The sequence below is a fragment of the Giraffa tippelskirchi genome, chromosome 7 (genome assembly GCF_054371585.1).
Source record: "Giraffa tippelskirchi isolate mGirTip1 chromosome 7, T2T-mGirTip1v1.2.pri, whole genome shotgun sequence".
Taxonomy (NCBI): domain Eukaryota; kingdom Metazoa; phylum Chordata; class Mammalia; order Artiodactyla; family Giraffidae; genus Giraffa; species Giraffa tippelskirchi.
This window is the reverse complement of record NC_137281.1, coordinates 139,449,373-139,465,883: the sequence shown is the minus strand read 5'-3', so window position 1 is coordinate 139,465,883 and position 16,511 is coordinate 139,449,373. Positions and strand designations below refer to the sequence as shown.

The window sequence follows — 16,511 nt, the reverse complement described above, 5'->3', positions numbered from 1 at the left end:
ACATCCGGGCATCGCCTTCTTCTGGTCCTCGCCCTCCGTACCGACAGGAAGCGGAAGTGAAGACTTCGTAGCCTGGCTTCCTCTTAGCAACGGGAGAGGGTCACGTGAGACAACCAGCTGACTCTGGTGGAGAAAGAGTCTGTGGCTGGGTTGTTGCAGCCACGGTTGCCCGGCCAGGGACCCGAGCCGAACAGTCATCCTCAGAATGTCGGGCAAAGACCGAATTGAAATCTTTCCCTCGCGAATGTAAGTAAAAGAATGGAACGAGCAGGTGTTCAGGAACACCTCCCTGAGCCGCTGTCCCTTCATTACCCTGGACCTGCGGCGGGGCTCCTTGTTTCTTGGGCCGATCCTGAGCTCTCAGGTCTCTTCCTGAGTCCAGGGCAAGGCTCCCTGACGAGCTCCTTTGCTCTGAGTTGAACCAGACTGGACAGAGTCCAGCCCGAGCTGCTGACTTTTGTGGAGGTCTGCTGACTTCAGTCATTAATCGAGCCATTCATTCCACATTCCCTGTTGAGCCGGCAGTGGATTTATATAACTGAATTGTCGCTATTGCTGCCAGAATAGAGCTCACAGTTCAGTGAAGATACAGACCAGGCGATGAGGTTTGATAAATGCTTTGAGAAGGGAAGTTGACTGCGATGTGAAGCAGGCTAGATCGGGGGGTTGAATCGCCCTAACGTGGGCGTCAGGTTCATCTTGGCAAGATCCCCTGAAATGTCACACGCGGTGGGAAGCTATCCCTGAATTTCTGAGGCTCTCATTTTGTTCCATCACCATTGCATCTCATTCAGTATTCATTATGTTAATATCGTCCATCACATTGTAAAGTGGATATAAGCTTATGTACATTTACCACTGAACTGGGAACTCTCCAGGATGAGAGATGTCTTGATTGTTAATCGTCTACAAAAAAATGTTGCTTGAATGAACCCATGCCCGTGGAATCTGTTCGGTTGTGGTCTCCTTTCTCTTTTGGTCTAAAGTCTTCTGCAGGAGAAAATTTTGACGTTTTCTCAAATGTGCCCTAACAACGTGTGGAAGATAAAGATTGCTCTTATTTGCCCTCTCGTTCTCCTCTTACTCTTTTTTCACTGAGGAGCAGAAAATCAGTTTTGGCTTTGACAGGTAGATCTTTTGATTTTGGCCCTATCTCTTTGGGTATGCTGTGTTGTTTTTCTTCTTCCTGACTTTTCTCAGAGAATCTGAGGACGATTAAAATAAGAGTCTATTTAAACCCCAAACCTAGATTTCTGGGTGGTTACAGCTTTTGATGAAATGAAGGGGTTTTTGTTTGGTTTTTATGTTACCTATTGACTTTCTAATAGCTGTTTGCCCTAGGTAGTAAGCAAGTCAGTTGTGGAGAAAGGCAGTGCCTTCCGAAATAGATAAAGATCAGGATACTCTGGGGTTGTGAGGACTGTAGAATTCCCAGCACTTAATGACTCTGACTCCATCCAAACCCCTGCACTGAGAGACCACCAGACCCTAGCTTGGCTTCTGGTAGCCTAAGATTGTGTTCCTAAGATGACTCCAGCACCAGGTAAAATGCTGGCCTAAGAAAGTTCATCTAGCCAAAGGCACACCTTAGGCTGTGCCTCTGACCTCCCCTCCTTAATTGCATGCTAGCAGACACAGTTGGCCTGATGGCATTTCCATTGCCCAACCTTTTGGAATTTTTCTCTTCTCTAAATCGTGTCCACTTATTCCTTTTAAAATGCCTAATCACCTGTGCACCACGGAAAGGAGCTCAGCTCTTTCCGCTGCTGTCAGTAGTTACTGAATAATGTCTGTTTTCACCGCTTTAATTAATGTCTGGCTGTGTTTATCTTTGGTAGTAGTCAGAATGTTAACATTTTGTTGTTGTTGATGTTTTTACTTTAAGACTAGAAGGTGAGAATATGCTTATTTGGGCTTAGACATGAATGATAGGTTTGGGGAGGTGAAAATTTGGTGTTTGAGAATGTTCAGCTTGCTGATTAAGAGGAAAATCAGGTGCAGGAAGTAACTGCTTCTCTAAATATTTTCCCCATGGCCTATCAGCAGGTACTTTGTCATGTAGTCAGATGTCTTTGATTCAGCTGGAAGCAAAGTCATCGTCCTAGCTGAAGGTCAAGCATTTTTTCTAGGGCCGAGCAGCTTTGTAACTTATAAAAGAAGTTTTTTAAGAGCTAGGTTAGAAAGTACACTAACGATATGTTCAGACACTTTCACCTTATTGTACTATGCTGTAAGATGGTGCTGTCACCTACTTAGGCACCAGAGAGCAAAAACAAGTTTAGAGTGGAAGCAAAAGAGGCATGAAGGATTCGGAGTCTGCAGAAATCAGTCACATCGAGGTTCTACTACATACTAACTGTAGGCCCTTGGGCAAGTCACTCTTTGAGTTTCAAGAATTAAAATTTGTCTATTTCACCAGAAAAGAAATTAAATGTAGGAGATTAAAATTAACATGAATTCACAAACAGTTCACCTTTTTACTGTATATTTGCTGCAATCTGCAATACTAGGATTTGACTTAAATTTGGTTCAACTCTTTGAACCCAAATTCTGGTGGTTAGTGTCAACAACACGGTGTGTTAAATGTACACAATGGGGTGCATAGCTCCTACTCAGGCTGGAAACTGAACCAGCTTCACTTGGGTAGACCTCCAATGAGGCTAGTCAGTGCCATTTCAGCCACTAATAGCTAGTTTTTCAAAGACAGAACTGTTCACCTGAGGTGGTTTATAATCTGTAGGTGAAACAGTGTGGCACAGGTTGGGGTACAAAGGACTTAGGTTTGAGCCTTAGTTTGAGCCTTGGTTAAATCACTGGAGTCAGAAATCTGGATCAGGTTCCTGCTCTGCCTTTTCTTCACTGAGCGACTGTGGGAAAGTTGTTTCACTTTTCTGAGCTTCATTTTCCTGTCCTGCAAGATAATGTCTAAAGCCCTTTCCAGCTACAGAATAGTCTTAGTAACCTTTGGCCTGTGGTAGAAGATTCATAATCTAAGAATTTACCCAAAAGTTTAGTAAAAACTATTTTGCAGTTGATTATAACACCAGTCATATGAAACTATATCCCCTTCAATTATTCTAAGTATGTCATGCAATCTGTTGTTGAATCTGACGACCTACTTTTTCTTCCTCATTATTAAATTTTATCTGGCATATGGTAGCAAGAACAGAAATGTTGGGTTTTGCTGTTGCTTTCTTGCCTTCAGTTTGGGAGTTTCTGATGGGAAAAGACTGGAATGAGGTAGGGAGACTTCAGTGGCTTGTCACTTCTCAGGAGTGTTTACTTATGTGTCATTTGTTACCTAGAGTCATTTACAAATTAATAAAGTGATTGGTAGTAGAGTCTTCATTGGTGATTATCAGATCACTTCAGTGCCACACTTTTAATGGAAAAAGTGAGAAATGATTATGGTATAATATGCAGAAGATAAACAGTGTAGTAGTAAAGAGTAAATCTGCTTTTCCATTTAAAAAGTAAATGCCTTATTTATCAAAGGAAACTGTTACCAGTTTCTGTGACCTTTTCTAGAACTGTTCTCTGTATCTATATAAGCACATGTATTCCTTACTTTGCATAACTAAGACAGTGTAATATCGGGAATACATGTGGATCTGCCTTCCTGTTTTTTTTTTTTTTTACTGGCTGCATATAATTCTGTTGTATGATGAACCATGATTTGTGGGATATTTGTTTCCACCCTTTTGCTATTACAAATAAGGCTGGGGTACTCATCCTTAACCTTGTACATGTTTTTGTGTACATGTGGGAGTCAGTCAGTGGCAAGAGTCCCTTAAAGTGAAGTTGTTGGTCCTGAAGATAAGTGCATTTCAAATTTTGCTATCTGTTAATGGATAGACTTTTTAAATCCTTAGTGGAAACGCATATATTGTTATAACTCACAAATCAAGTAAACAATGCTGACATTATAAAATATGTTTATTCTGATTTAATAAATATTAATTTATTAAATACTTATTAAAGGATTGTTACTATTTTGGATAAAAAGACTTCTCACTTTTGGAACACTGAGGGTGGAGATCTACAATATTGAGAAACCAGTTAAGCCTGTCAGCCACAAATGCTGTATATTCTTGTGCCCGTGACATCAACAGATAAAGCAGGGTTTTAACACCATATTAGGGAAGTATTTTTATCTTAAATTTCTTTAACTTTGTTTACATAGGGCACAGACCATCATGAAGGCTCGGTTAAAAGGAGCACAGACAGGTCGAAACCTCCTGAAGAAAAAATCTGATGCCTTAACTCTTCGATTTCGACAGATCCTTAAGAAGATAATAGAGGTAGAATGAAGTTTGCTTAGAACTGTGTTTTAGAAGTATCTATGGAAAATCGAGCATGGCAGTTAAGATTTTTCTTTCAAAAGTAAAAATGCTGTTATAAATGTAACAAGTTTCAGAAAGGTCATGAAATCAAATTCAGACTCTTTACTCTTGCCCCCAAGCCCCTCTTGATCTGTTCTGGCCCTTGCCTGTCCCTCTGGTCTCATTTGGAGCTTTTTGCTAACATCCTCCACTGGGACCTTTGCATTAGCTCTTCCTTCTGCCTGAAGTGCGCTTTCCCTTGTGTTCTTACAGTTGCTCCTCTGGCCTGTCTGGTAACTTTCTAACCCCCTGTCCCAGTTTGTCTTCTCTTTCAAAGACATTATTGGGTATTCTTAAACATTACATCTTCCAGGTTTATTTTAGAATCACTGTGCCATTAGGATTTTGACAGCAGTATAGTGAATCTAAAAGAGTAATTTGAACAAATTGCCATGGACCCATTCAGGAATAAGGTAGGCCTTTCAGTAAAGATTTAGTTTTCAGTTTTTTAGTGTCTTTATTATAATATTTTAATTATAAAACTTATGATTTTTCCATGTTGTTAGTATCCATAATCAGACCTTTCAAGCAAAATTAGATGTATTTATTTTATTGTTATTAGATCAATACTTACGTGTACACCTGGTATGAAACACTGATGGTTGTTAAAGGGACATGATTATGATACCACCTTTCCCTGTATAAAAACTTGGGTTGAATCGGTTATTGGTTTATGCTTTTCCAGACTAAAATGTTGATGGGTGAAGTGATGAGAGAAGCTGCCTTTTCACTTGCTGAGGCCAAGTTCACCGCAGGGGACTTCAGGTAAAGTGGGATATTTTGAAAAACAAAGTGCCTTCATGTTCAAAATTTCATTTAAAGCCACTTTTAATTAATATATATATATATATATATATATAAAAGCATTAAAGACAAATGATATAATAAGAATACTTCCATCACCTTAATGCACATTATCTGTTACATAGTTCTTCAGGCACAGGATACTTAATATTTTATTGTTATTGTTGTCATTCAGTCTCTTAAGTCATGTCCGACTCTGTGACCCTATGAACTGCAGCACACCAAGCTTCTCTGTCAATCACTGTCTCCCTGAGTTTTCTCAAACTCATGTCCATTGAGTCAGTGATGCCATCCAACCATCTCATCTTCTGTCATCCCCTTCTCCTCTATTTTTATAGTTTTTTTTTTTTTTTTTAAACTAAATAAGGGCTTCCCCTATGGCTCAGCAGGTAAAAAATCTGCCTGCAAGGCAGGAGACACAGGAGACGTGGGTTCGATTCCTCGGTCGAGAAGATCCCTTGGGAGGAGGAAATGGCAACCCATTCCAGTGTTCTTGCCTAAAAAAATCCCATGGACAGAGGAGCATGGAGGGCCACAGTCCATGGGGTCTCGAAGAGTCAGACATGACAGAGCAACTAAGTGCTTGTGTGCACACACACAGAATATTGTATCATAAACATTTCCCCATTTTCACACAGCTGCATAATCTTTCTCTAGATGTATGATGATTTGAATGTTTTCCTATAATGATGGGCCTTTGGGGTGATTTTCAGAATATTAGGTGCCATGAATATCTTTATATACTTATTTCTGTTGAATCATTTCTTTAGGAAAATTTTTAAGAATGGAATTGGTTGTTTGAAGAGCATGGACTTTGTGGCATTTGTCAATATATGCCTTACAAAGTGTACAAAATGGCTTAGTTACTGCTTTACATATGTTTAGATAACGTCATTTGATTCTCCTCATAAGCCTGTGAGGTAAACCAGGTGAGCATCATAATTCTTAGTTTAAGTTCAGTCCTTTCCTGAAGTCAAATTACTGTTCAGGGGCAGAAGTGGAAGATATTTTCAGGGTTTTTGATTTTAGTCTTCTTTAACAATAACACAGTGCCTCCATTCTTAGTTTGGGTTATCTAGGAACATTACCTGTGGACAGTCTTACAGCTGGAGGGGTGTGAGTCCTTTTGAGGTAGTAGACTTTAATTTTCACCAGTATTAGTAGGATAACAATTTGCATTGACTTTTTTATGAGAGGGAGGAAATAAATAGTGTGTTAGTAGACTTTAATTTTCACCAGTATTAGTAGGATAACAATTTGCATTGACTTTTTTATGAGAGGGAGGGAATAAATAGTGTGTAAGTGGTATGTGAAAATGTTTTAGGGTGGTTATGGGGAAGACACTTTACTTTGTGATAGTAACAAATGGGGAGTCAGGGGCGGCCTGATGAAAGTTAAATAGGCTCCAGGGTAAAGGAACTGAACTGCTGCTCAGCCAAACCTGGAAGGTTTGATAGCAAACCCAAAAGGAAGGAAGGTCTTCTCCTAATTACATCAGTGGAATGAAAATCCCTAAAGTCACATCCACGCACCACATATCTGATTGAAAACTTCAGCAGTCCATGTACATTAAAACCATTCTTTGTATTCTTATGATTAGTGTTTGAATATTGTTCATACTTTGCTCTCTGAGGCCCTCCTTTGGTAGTAGTGATCGTTTCCTTTTCTGAAAAAAGACAGTCATCAAAACGTAATTGTGAAATATTGCTTATGTTGAAATACTTTATAGGTCCCTGCTGGTTTACTTCTCATTCTATTAAAGACGCAACTAAATCAAGGCCTTTTCTTTTTCTGCAGCACCACAGTTATCCAAAATGTAAATAAGGCCCAAGTGAAGATTAGAGCAAAGAAAGATAATGTAGCAGGTAACTTTTCAACCCTTTAAAACTCTTGGCAGAGAAAAGATAACATTTTTAAATCAACCCATATATATACAGCAAGATCTTAATGGCCCAGTTAATCTTTTCTTCTTAGACAAAGTTGATTGGCTTTACATGGTAAAACTGTTGTTAACTGGTGGTTGCCTGGGGATGGGGGTGGGGGAAATGGGGAGCTGGTCATTCAGTGGATATAAAGTAACAGTTATTAAACATAAATATATCTAGAGACCTGCTGTACAGTCTGTAGTTATAGTTAATAATTTGGTGTTCTACACTTAGAAACTTAAAGTAGATCTCATATTGAGTATTCTTAACACACACATAGGAAAAGGGACACATCTTTTGGAAGTGATGGATATGTTTATCACCTTGATTGTGATGGTAGTGTTCATGGGTGTATGCATATGTTGTACTCATCAGAATGTACACATTAAATATGTGTAGCTTTTTACATATTAAGTATATTTCAAAGCTGAAAGAAAAAACAAACATTGTAACAACCAGATTCCTTCCTAAGGATAACTTGACTTTGGAATAGGAATGAACACTTAAGAAGGCAGGTTCCTAAATTCATTCCTTGAAACAAGTTATGATTCCAGGCAATCTCTTGACTTTTGAATATTTGCTGAAAAAGAAACAGGAAACCATTGTTAAGAAGCCATACTTCAAGGACATGTTTTTGTAAATCTATATATGTTACTGTTTAACAGGTGTTACATTGCCAGTATTTGAACATTATCATGAAGGAACTGACAGTAAGTGTGAAACTTCTTATGTGTGTCTCTGGATTCTTCTAGTTTCTCTTTAGATGAACCTTATTCTGAACAACGATGATAGATCTTACTAGAGTTCAGTAGTTCCAGTGTTGGTAAGCTGTCTTATCAGATACAGTTGGGACAGTAGTTTATCAGTTAATCAAAAAAGTGTTATTGTGTGGAGTCATAAAACATTGTACATTGCTTAAAATACTTTATTTCCACCTAGAAATTTAGTTATTTCCAAATTTTAGGAATATAAAGTCTTGACCTTTCTTTGAGTATGAATCCACTAATTAGAGTTCCATGTTGTCTTTCTGCATACCATACCCATAATGCATTGTTCATAATTTACAGTTTGGGTCTCTTTAAATTCTTAGACATTGTGATACAACCTGAATGCTGAATCTTCTTAAACTTTTATAGCCAGCCCATCCTCAGTTTTTTATAACTGTTTCCACTTTTCCTACTTTGACAGCATGTTTTAGGTGGTAATTTGTTGAGCCTTTCCAAAGTAATCAACTCTTTCTCATAGAAATAAAAATATTCTTTCTTTAGCCCTCCTATTTAATTGGTTCACATAGAATATTTAGTACAGCTTGAATGAAGAAGCATTCTGGAGCATCACCTGTTAATAGACTGTCACTGTACTGGGGCATCAGGCAGTATAGTCTACAAGCTGAGCACGTGAAGGTTGGTCAGAAGCTTCCCCTATAGTTAGAATAGTGACCGTGTGCAAATAGCAGCATGCATGATGGTTTGGGGAAGTGAAATGGGTACTTTGTGTGTGCATTGAATAGGGTTGCTAAATTTGGTTTTCTGTCTTTGGTATATTCTGACTTACCATCTTTTGGGAAGTTTATGGGGAAGATTACACTCTAAATGCAAATGTTGTCTGACTGGTTCTTTTAGGTTATGAACTGACTGGTTTAGCCAGAGGTGGGGAACAGTTGGCTAAACTGAAGAGGAATTATGCCAAAGCAGTGGAACTACTGGTGGAACTGGCTTCACTGCAGGTAAGTCCTGAAGTTTAATATCTAACAGTCACGTTGGGGAGATTCAGATCCTGAATCAGAGCATATTGCACTTAGTACTTTAAACTGTTGCCATGCCTGCGTGAAACAAGCCAGAGATGCTTTGATTTCTGAAATGGGGGCTTCTGCACCATTGTCTCTACTTTTTATCATGTTTGTGCAGTGGTATAGCTTCACTCTTGACTAGGTGAGAACAGCAACAGTCAATACTAGATTTAAATGCATATGTTATATGATTTATGCACGAAGGCCTTTATTTCCCATTTGTGGCCAGTTAATGTGTGTCTAAGTCATTAGTGTATGATTCTCTTCCTCTTGCCATTTTTATAACTTCAGGTGAGTCTGAAGTAAATGAATTCTAAAAGAATGAAAGTCATGTTATCTCTGTGGAAATCTCATAAGTCTGTTTTATAAGTACGTTGAGAAGTAGTAGTCTTGGTTTCTAAATGTTTTCTACAAGCACTGAGTAAAGGCAAGTGGCTAGGGTATGATTAGGAAGAAAATTTTGAGCCTACATTATTAATTTATCCTCTTATTTTAGACTTCCTTTGTTACTTTGGATGAAGCTATTAAGATAACCAACAGGCGTGTAAATGCTATTGAACATGGTGAGTTTAAGCTGCTCTGGAGCTCTTTGTTTATCCTTTTGTCCCCACCTCCATCCTTGCCTTAGACCTGCTAGGACTCAGGCACTGACCGCCTGCTGATTAAGATGTTGCCCCTGTCCACAGTGAGAAGGGCAGAGAGTCAGTAGTACAGATAAGTGTTCATAAATCATTTGATAGAAGTATGGGTATGACTTGCGGGAGAGTTAGAGGAGAGTGGTGAACTAAAAACTACAGAATGTTCTATTAATTTCTGGTTATTCATGAATAAAAGGTGAAACTATTTCTCAAGAGCCCTAATGTTTTTGTAAGTTCTTTCCAGTGACTGAGTGATAAATCTTTTTGAACACATGAAGTACAGTAAGTCCCCTCCATACGAATGAATTCTGTTCCAAGAGCGCCTTCTGAAGTCCAGTTTGTTTTAAGTCCAACAGAGTTAGCCTGGGTCACCAAATTAACACAGTCAGCTATATCATACTGTACTGTAATAGCTTGGTAATACTTTTCACACAAATAATACATAAAAAACAAACAGAAAAATAAGACGTTTTTAATCTTACAGTACAGTACCTTGCGGAGAAGGAAATGGCAACCCACTCCAGTACTCTTGCCGGGAAACTCCCATGGACGGAGAAGCCTGGTAGGCTGCAGTCCATGGGGTCGCTAAGGGTCGGACATGACTGAGCGACTTCACTTTCACTTTTCACTTTCATGCATTGGAGAAGGAAATGGCAACCCACTCCAGTGTTCTTGCCTGGAGAATCCCAGGGACGGGGGAGCCTGGTGGGCTACCGTCTATGGGGTTGCACAGAGTCGGACACGACTGAAGTGACTTAGCAGCAGCAGCAGCAGCAGCACAGTACCTTGAAAAATACAGTAGTATAGCGCAACAGCTGGCATTGAGTGAACAGGCAGGAAGAGTTACTAACTGGAGGAGGGAGGGTAGGTGGGAGATGGATTGTCAGCAGTAGCAGGTGGAGGGCAAGCTGCAGTTCCACTCAGGCCTGACGTTGATGACACAGGTTCCTGGCTGGATTGAATTCTGTCTACTCTTAAAAAAACAATCCAGTGATGTTTAGGGAGTACTGTACCAGCTACAGCAATCACTGCTTTTACACTGGCTTCCAGAAATCCTGGGCTTGAAATATGCTGTGCTACTGTACTCTACAGTACTGTACAGTAAATTACACAAAAGCACAACCACATGCATGCATGTGACAACGTACATTAGACATGTGAACTAACTTATATGATTGGACATGTGAACGCACGTTTGTATCTTTGAAAGTTCACAATGTTAAAGTTCTTATGTAGAGGACTTTACTGTATTTATCTTTAAATCTTTCTTAGGTCTTATCTCCTTGATTTCTCAAAATAAGTTTTCCCATTGTATGCCTTTATCCTCCATCTCTCTTATTTCATTATTTTAAAACTATGACTCCTTAATGTTGCCAAAGTACTTTTTCCTTAAAAGGCTCAGTTTTCATTAAAGAAACGTCTATTTAAGGTAAGAAAGTAGCAAACTTTGAGCAGCAGGGAAATTATTTTGCTTGGGATCTGTTAGTGTTAAAGAGGAAGTTATCTCATTTTTTAAAAACTCAAAACACATTTCCTGACTGCTTGCTTGTGCCAGCCTCATGCCTGGAATTGCAAGCAAAACAAAATGCGTAAGTTCCAATTTGCAAGGAGCTCACATTCTAGAAGCAGAATAACAAATTCTGTGTAAAGTTGAACCTATGACTGACACAAAATTCAACTTACTGTACTCCCTCTGTTCAGTGTTCCAGCATTTAACAGTAGATTGCTGGTATATTTAAAATAACATTTGTGGTTCAGTGTTATATATTCATAAAATTCAGTATATTCAGTGTTGTATATATCATGGTCCAGTGTTACCTGTGCATAGAAAAGACAGCACAGGGACATATACCAAAATATTTATAATAGTTAACCCAGGGTGGTTGGATTATGCTTCATTTTACTTTTCTGTTTTTGTTTTTTGCATTAAATGTACATTATGGTTAAGTTACTGTTGTACAAATGAGCACTGGCAATTTAAAAAAGGGTGGGTTGAAGTTCTGACTGCATATATATTTTTAAACCCTAGTCATCATTCCCCGGATTGAACGTACCCTTGCTTATATCATCACAGAGCTGGATGAGAGGGAGCGAGAGGAGTTCTACAGGTTTGTTGGACTTGGCAGCTATTGATCATTTTTTGTTTTTCCATATTCCAAAGACTCGATTTGCTGAGGGACTTGTTGGCTTATGTTCTTTAGAATTAGCACAACTTGTGTTTTATTCTGTTAAGAAGCAAGAGATAATATTGCCAAAGGCTGTGGAGACAAATCTGTGCCAAGTTTTGCACATAACTCAAATGTGGTGTCTCTGAAAATGTAGGCCCTTCAGAGAAACTAGAAGTAGCGTTGATAATTCTTTCAAATGAAAGTGATTATATGGGTGTCTCCCACATAATGGGAGGCTTCCCTGGTGGCTCAGTGGTAAAGAATCTGCCTGCAATGCAGGAGACTTGGGTTCGATCCCTGAGTTGGAAAGATCCCCTGGAGGAGGGTGTGGCAACCCACTCCAGTATTCTTGCCTGGAGAATTCCATGGACAGAGGAGCCTGGCGGGCTGCAGGCTTACATTTTAAGCTGTTGTTCAGTTGCTCGGTCATGTCCAACTCTTTGCAAACCCAGACTGCAGCATGCCAGGCTTCCCTGTCCTTCACCATCTCCCAGAGCTTGCTCAAATACACGTCTGTTGAGTCGGTGATGCCATCCAACCATCTCATCCTCTTTCGGCCCCTTCTCCTCCTATCTTCAATATTTCCAAGTATCAGGGTCTTTTCCAGTGAGTCATTTCTTCGAATCAGGTGGCCAAAGTATTGGAGCTTCAGCTTCAGCATCAGTCCTTCCAGTGAATATTCAGGACTGATTTTCTTTAGGATTGACTGGTGTGATCTCCTTGTAGTCCAAGGGACTGTCAAGAGTCTTTTCCAACACCGCAGTTCAAAAGCATCAGTTCTTCGGCGCTCAGCCTTCTTTGTAGTCCAGCTCTCACATCCATACATGGCTGTAGGAAAAACCATAGCTTTGACTAGATGGATCTTTGTCGGCAAAGTAACGTCTCTGCTTTTTAATACTATTGTCTAGGTTTGTCACAGCTTTTCTTCCAAGGAGCAAGTATCTTTTAATTTCATGGCTGCAGTCATCATCTGCAGTGATTTTGGAGCCCAAGAAAATAGAGCCTCTCACTGTTTCCATTGTTTCCCCATCTATTTGCCATGAAGTGATGGGATGGGGGGATGCCATGATTTTTGTTTTTTGAATGTTGATTTTTTTCAGCCAGCTTCTTAAATCTCCTCTTTCACTTTCGTCAAGAGGCTCTTTAGTTCCTCTTCGCTTTCTGCCATAAGGGTGGTTTCATCTGCATATCTGAGGTTATCGATATTTCTCCCAGCAATCTTGATTCCAGCTTGTGCTTCATCCAGCCTGGCATTTTGCGTGATGTACTCTGCATATGAGTTAAATAAGCAGGGTGACAGTATGAAGCCTTGACATACTCCTTTCCCAATTTGGAACCAGTCTGTTCCACGTCCCATTCTAATTGTTGCTTCTTGACCTGCATACAGATTTCTCAGGAATCAGGTAAGGTGGTCTGGTATTCCCATCTCTTTAAGAATTTTCCACAGTTTGTAATGATTCGCACAGTCAAAGGCTTTACTGTAGTCAGTGAAGCAGAAGTAGATGTCCTTCTGGAATTCTCTTGCTTTTTCTATGATCCAACGTATGTTGGCAATTTGATCTCTGGTTCTTCTGCCTTTTCTAAATCCAGCTTGAACATCTGGAAGGTCTTGGTTCATGTACTGTTGAAGCCTAGCTTGGAGAATTTTGAGCATTACTTTGCTAGCGTGTGAGATGAGTGAAATTGTGCGGTAGTTCGAACATTCTTTGGCATTGCCTTTCTTTGGGATTGGAATGAAAACTGACCTTTTCCAGTCCTGTAGCCACTGTTGAGGTTTCCAGATTTCCTGGTAAATTGAGTGCAGCACTTTAACAACATCATCTTTTAGGGTTTGAAATAGCTCAGCTGGAACTCCATCACCTCCACTAGCTTTGTTCGTAGTGATGTTTCCTAAGGCCCACTTGGCTTCACATTCCAGGATGTCTGGCTCTAGGTGAGTGATCACACCATCATGGTTTTCTGGGTCATGAAGATCTTTTTTGTATAGTTCTTCTGTGTATTCTTGCCACCTGTTCTTAGTATCTTCTGCTTCTGTTAGGTCCATACGGTTTCTGTCCTTTATTGTGCCCATCTTTGCATGAAATGTTCCCTTGGTATCACTAATTTTCTTGAAGACATCTCTAGTCTTCCCCATTCTATTGGTTTCCTCTGTTTCTTTGCATTGATCACTTAGGAAGGCTTTCTTATCTCTCCTTGCTACTCTTTGGAACTCTGCATTCAGATGGGTATATCTTTCCTTTTCTCCTTTGCCTTCACTTCTCTTCTCAGCTATTCGTAAGGCGTCTTCAGACAACCATTTTGCCTTTTTGCATTTCTTTTTCTGCAGATGATTTTGATCATTGCCTCCTGTACAGTGTCACAAACCTCCGTCCATAGTTCTTCAGGCACTCTATCAGATCTAATCCCTTGAATCTGTTTGTTACTTCCACTGTATAATCATAAGGGATTTGATTTAGGTCATTCCTGAATGGCCTAGTGGTTTTCCCTACTTTGTTCAGTTTAAGTCTGAATTTTGCAATAAGGAGTTCATGATCTGAGTCACAGTCAGCTTCCGGTCTTATTTTTTGCTGATTGTATAGAGGTTCTCCATCTTTAGCTGCAAAGACTATAATCAATCTGATTTCGGTATTGACCATCTGGTGATGTCCATGTGTAGAGTCTTCTCTTGTTTTGGAAGAGGATGTTTGCTACGACCAGTGCGTTCTCTTGGCAAAATTCTATTAGCCTTTGCCCTGCTTCATTCTGTACTCCAAGGCCAAACTTTCCTGTTACTCCGGGTATCTCTTGACTTCCTACTTTTGCATTCCTGTCCCCTATGATGAAGAGGACATCTTTTTTGATGTTAGTTCTAGAAGGTCTTGTAGGTCTTCATAGAACTGGTCATCTTCAGCTTTTTCATCATTAGCTGTTGGGTAATAGACTTGGATTACTGTGATAATGAGTGGTTTTCCTTGGAAATGAACAGAGATCATTCTGTCATTTTTGAGATTGCACCCAAGTACTGCATTTCAGACTCTTGTTCACTGTGAGGGCTACCCCATTTCTTCGAAGGGATTCTTGCCCACAGTAGTAGATATAACGGTCATCTGAATTAAATTCACCCATTCTGGTCCATTTTAGTTTACTGATTCCTAAAATCTCGATGTTCGCTCTTGCCATGTCCTATTTGACCACTTCCAGTTTACCTTGATTTATGGAACAATACATACCACATAGGTGGTATGCAGGGGTCAGTGTGCCAGGTTCAGAGAAGTGCGAGATAAGTGAAGGCAAGCCACGACTGTCTTGGACCTTGAGTAGCATTTGATTATGATTTATAATCATTATCAAAATTTAGTTCTTCAGTTGGTGTGCAGAGTTGTGGTAATCCAAATTGAATGATCCAGAATTTTAATGTCTGAATACTCAATATCACCACATGGATATCAAAGTTTGTTCACCCTGAGATAGGAGCTTTTGCAATCAGTATTAGCTTACAATGTGTGTTCAAGTGTTAGTTGCTCAATCGTATCCAACTCCTTGTGACCCCATGGACTAGCCCACCAGGCTTCTCTGTCCATGGGATTTCCCAGGTAAGAATACTGGAGTGGGTTTCCATCCCCTTCTCCAGGGGATCTTCTCGACCCAGGGATTGAACCCAGGCCAACTGCACTGCAGGAATCTGAGCCATGAGTGTGTTCAACATCAAGTCTTTTTTTAGAGGGAAAAAAAAAGGGTCATAAATATATTACCAAAATTGAAATTAATAAAGGCAGAATTTTGTTTCACTTTGTAGAGGTGTTTATTATCCTTGTTACAAAACTAGAAGAAATTAGTTCCACTTAGTACCAAAACATTGTTCAGAAAATTCCCTCCTTTATCTTACAGGTTAAAGAAAATACAGGAGAAGAAAAAGATTCTCAAGGAAAAGTCTGATAAGGACTTGGAGCAAAGGAGGGCAGCTGGAGAGGTGATGGAGCCTGCTAATCTCCTGGCTGAAGAGAAGGATGAAGATCTTCTGTTTGAATAAGCTTTCCTGCTCTGGTTCTTTCAGAAGGCCTAACATGTCACCATTTTAATTCATGGCGTGTAGGTTTGTTATGTGTGGCTATTTATTTTTTGGCTTAAGAATTTCACCTGTTGTAAAATTTCCCTGGATATCTGTTTATGGGATCTACCTTTGCAGAATCATAATTAAGCAACAATTAATCACCAATGAAATTTGTAGAACCTGTCCTGAAACCTGTAGAATTTATGCTGCAGAAGTGTCACCCTACTTCAATTATACATCTAGTACAAGTCATCTGCTTACCAAACATAAGAAAATCCCTTTAGGAAGCAGCAGTGCTCTCAGGCCAACACACATTTGTAGGCCAGCTACTCTGGAGCACCCTTTATTCCTACCTGCTCACACACCTTGGCACCATTGTCTGAGACTGCTAGAGCCATTCTTGTGTTAGTTACTATGGGACGTCTCTCCTTAAGCTTTAGGAAAACCTTCACTTATTTTTCCTTGAATAACAGGTCTCTGGTCTGTCATGGGAACAGTTCTGCCAATTCAAATGTGACTATGGTATAAACAGTAAAATGATTTAAAAATGAGTTGTTCCTTTTTTAATGAATTTACTGTTAAGAGTAAGTTGTGTTCTTATGCTCAGATTGGCACATGGGATTGGCATTCAAAAAGAGCTTTCTCCACAGACGTGTATGAAGTGGGAGCCTGCCTTCCTGCATCCTTCAGATTTCAGTGTTTTTTTATAAGCTTACCGAGATGATTGTTGAATTTTGGAGTACTGATAAATACATGATTGCCAGAGAGTTAAGAG

At 39.7% G+C, this 16,511-nt stretch overlaps 1 protein-coding gene across 1 annotated transcript; it reads left to right on the top strand.

Annotated features, from left to right (window-relative positions):
* Positions 1–106: 106 nt before the first annotated feature.
* On the top strand, positions 107–16,284 carry ATP6V1D (ATPase H+ transporting V1 subunit D). The gene is made up of 9 exons (XM_081513432.1): positions 107–246; positions 4,184–4,301; positions 5,068–5,147; positions 6,984–7,051; positions 7,777–7,821; positions 8,734–8,837; positions 9,397–9,463; positions 11,568–11,646; positions 15,574–16,284. Exons 1-9 carry the CDS (start codon positions 206–208, stop codon positions 15,713–15,715), a joined length of 744 nt encoding a protein of 247 aa, XP_081369558.1. The 5' UTR covers positions 107–205; the 3' UTR covers positions 15,716–16,284.
* Positions 16,285–16,511: the final 227 nt, after the last annotated feature.

Excerpts from the sequence above, each read along its gene's own strand:
- ATP6V1D (XM_081513432.1), top strand. The coding sequence starts at position 206 with ATGTCGGGCAAAGACCGAATTGAAATCTTTCCCTCGCGAAT. Across the intron at positions 7,052-7,776 it reads AAAGAAAGATAATGTAGCAG|GTGTTACATTGCCAGTATTT; the intron begins GTAACTTTTCAA and ends ACTGTTTAACAG. Across the intron at positions 8,838-9,396 it reads TGGAACTGGCTTCACTGCAG|ACTTCCTTTGTTACTTTGGA; the intron begins GTAAGTCCTGAA and ends CTCTTATTTTAG.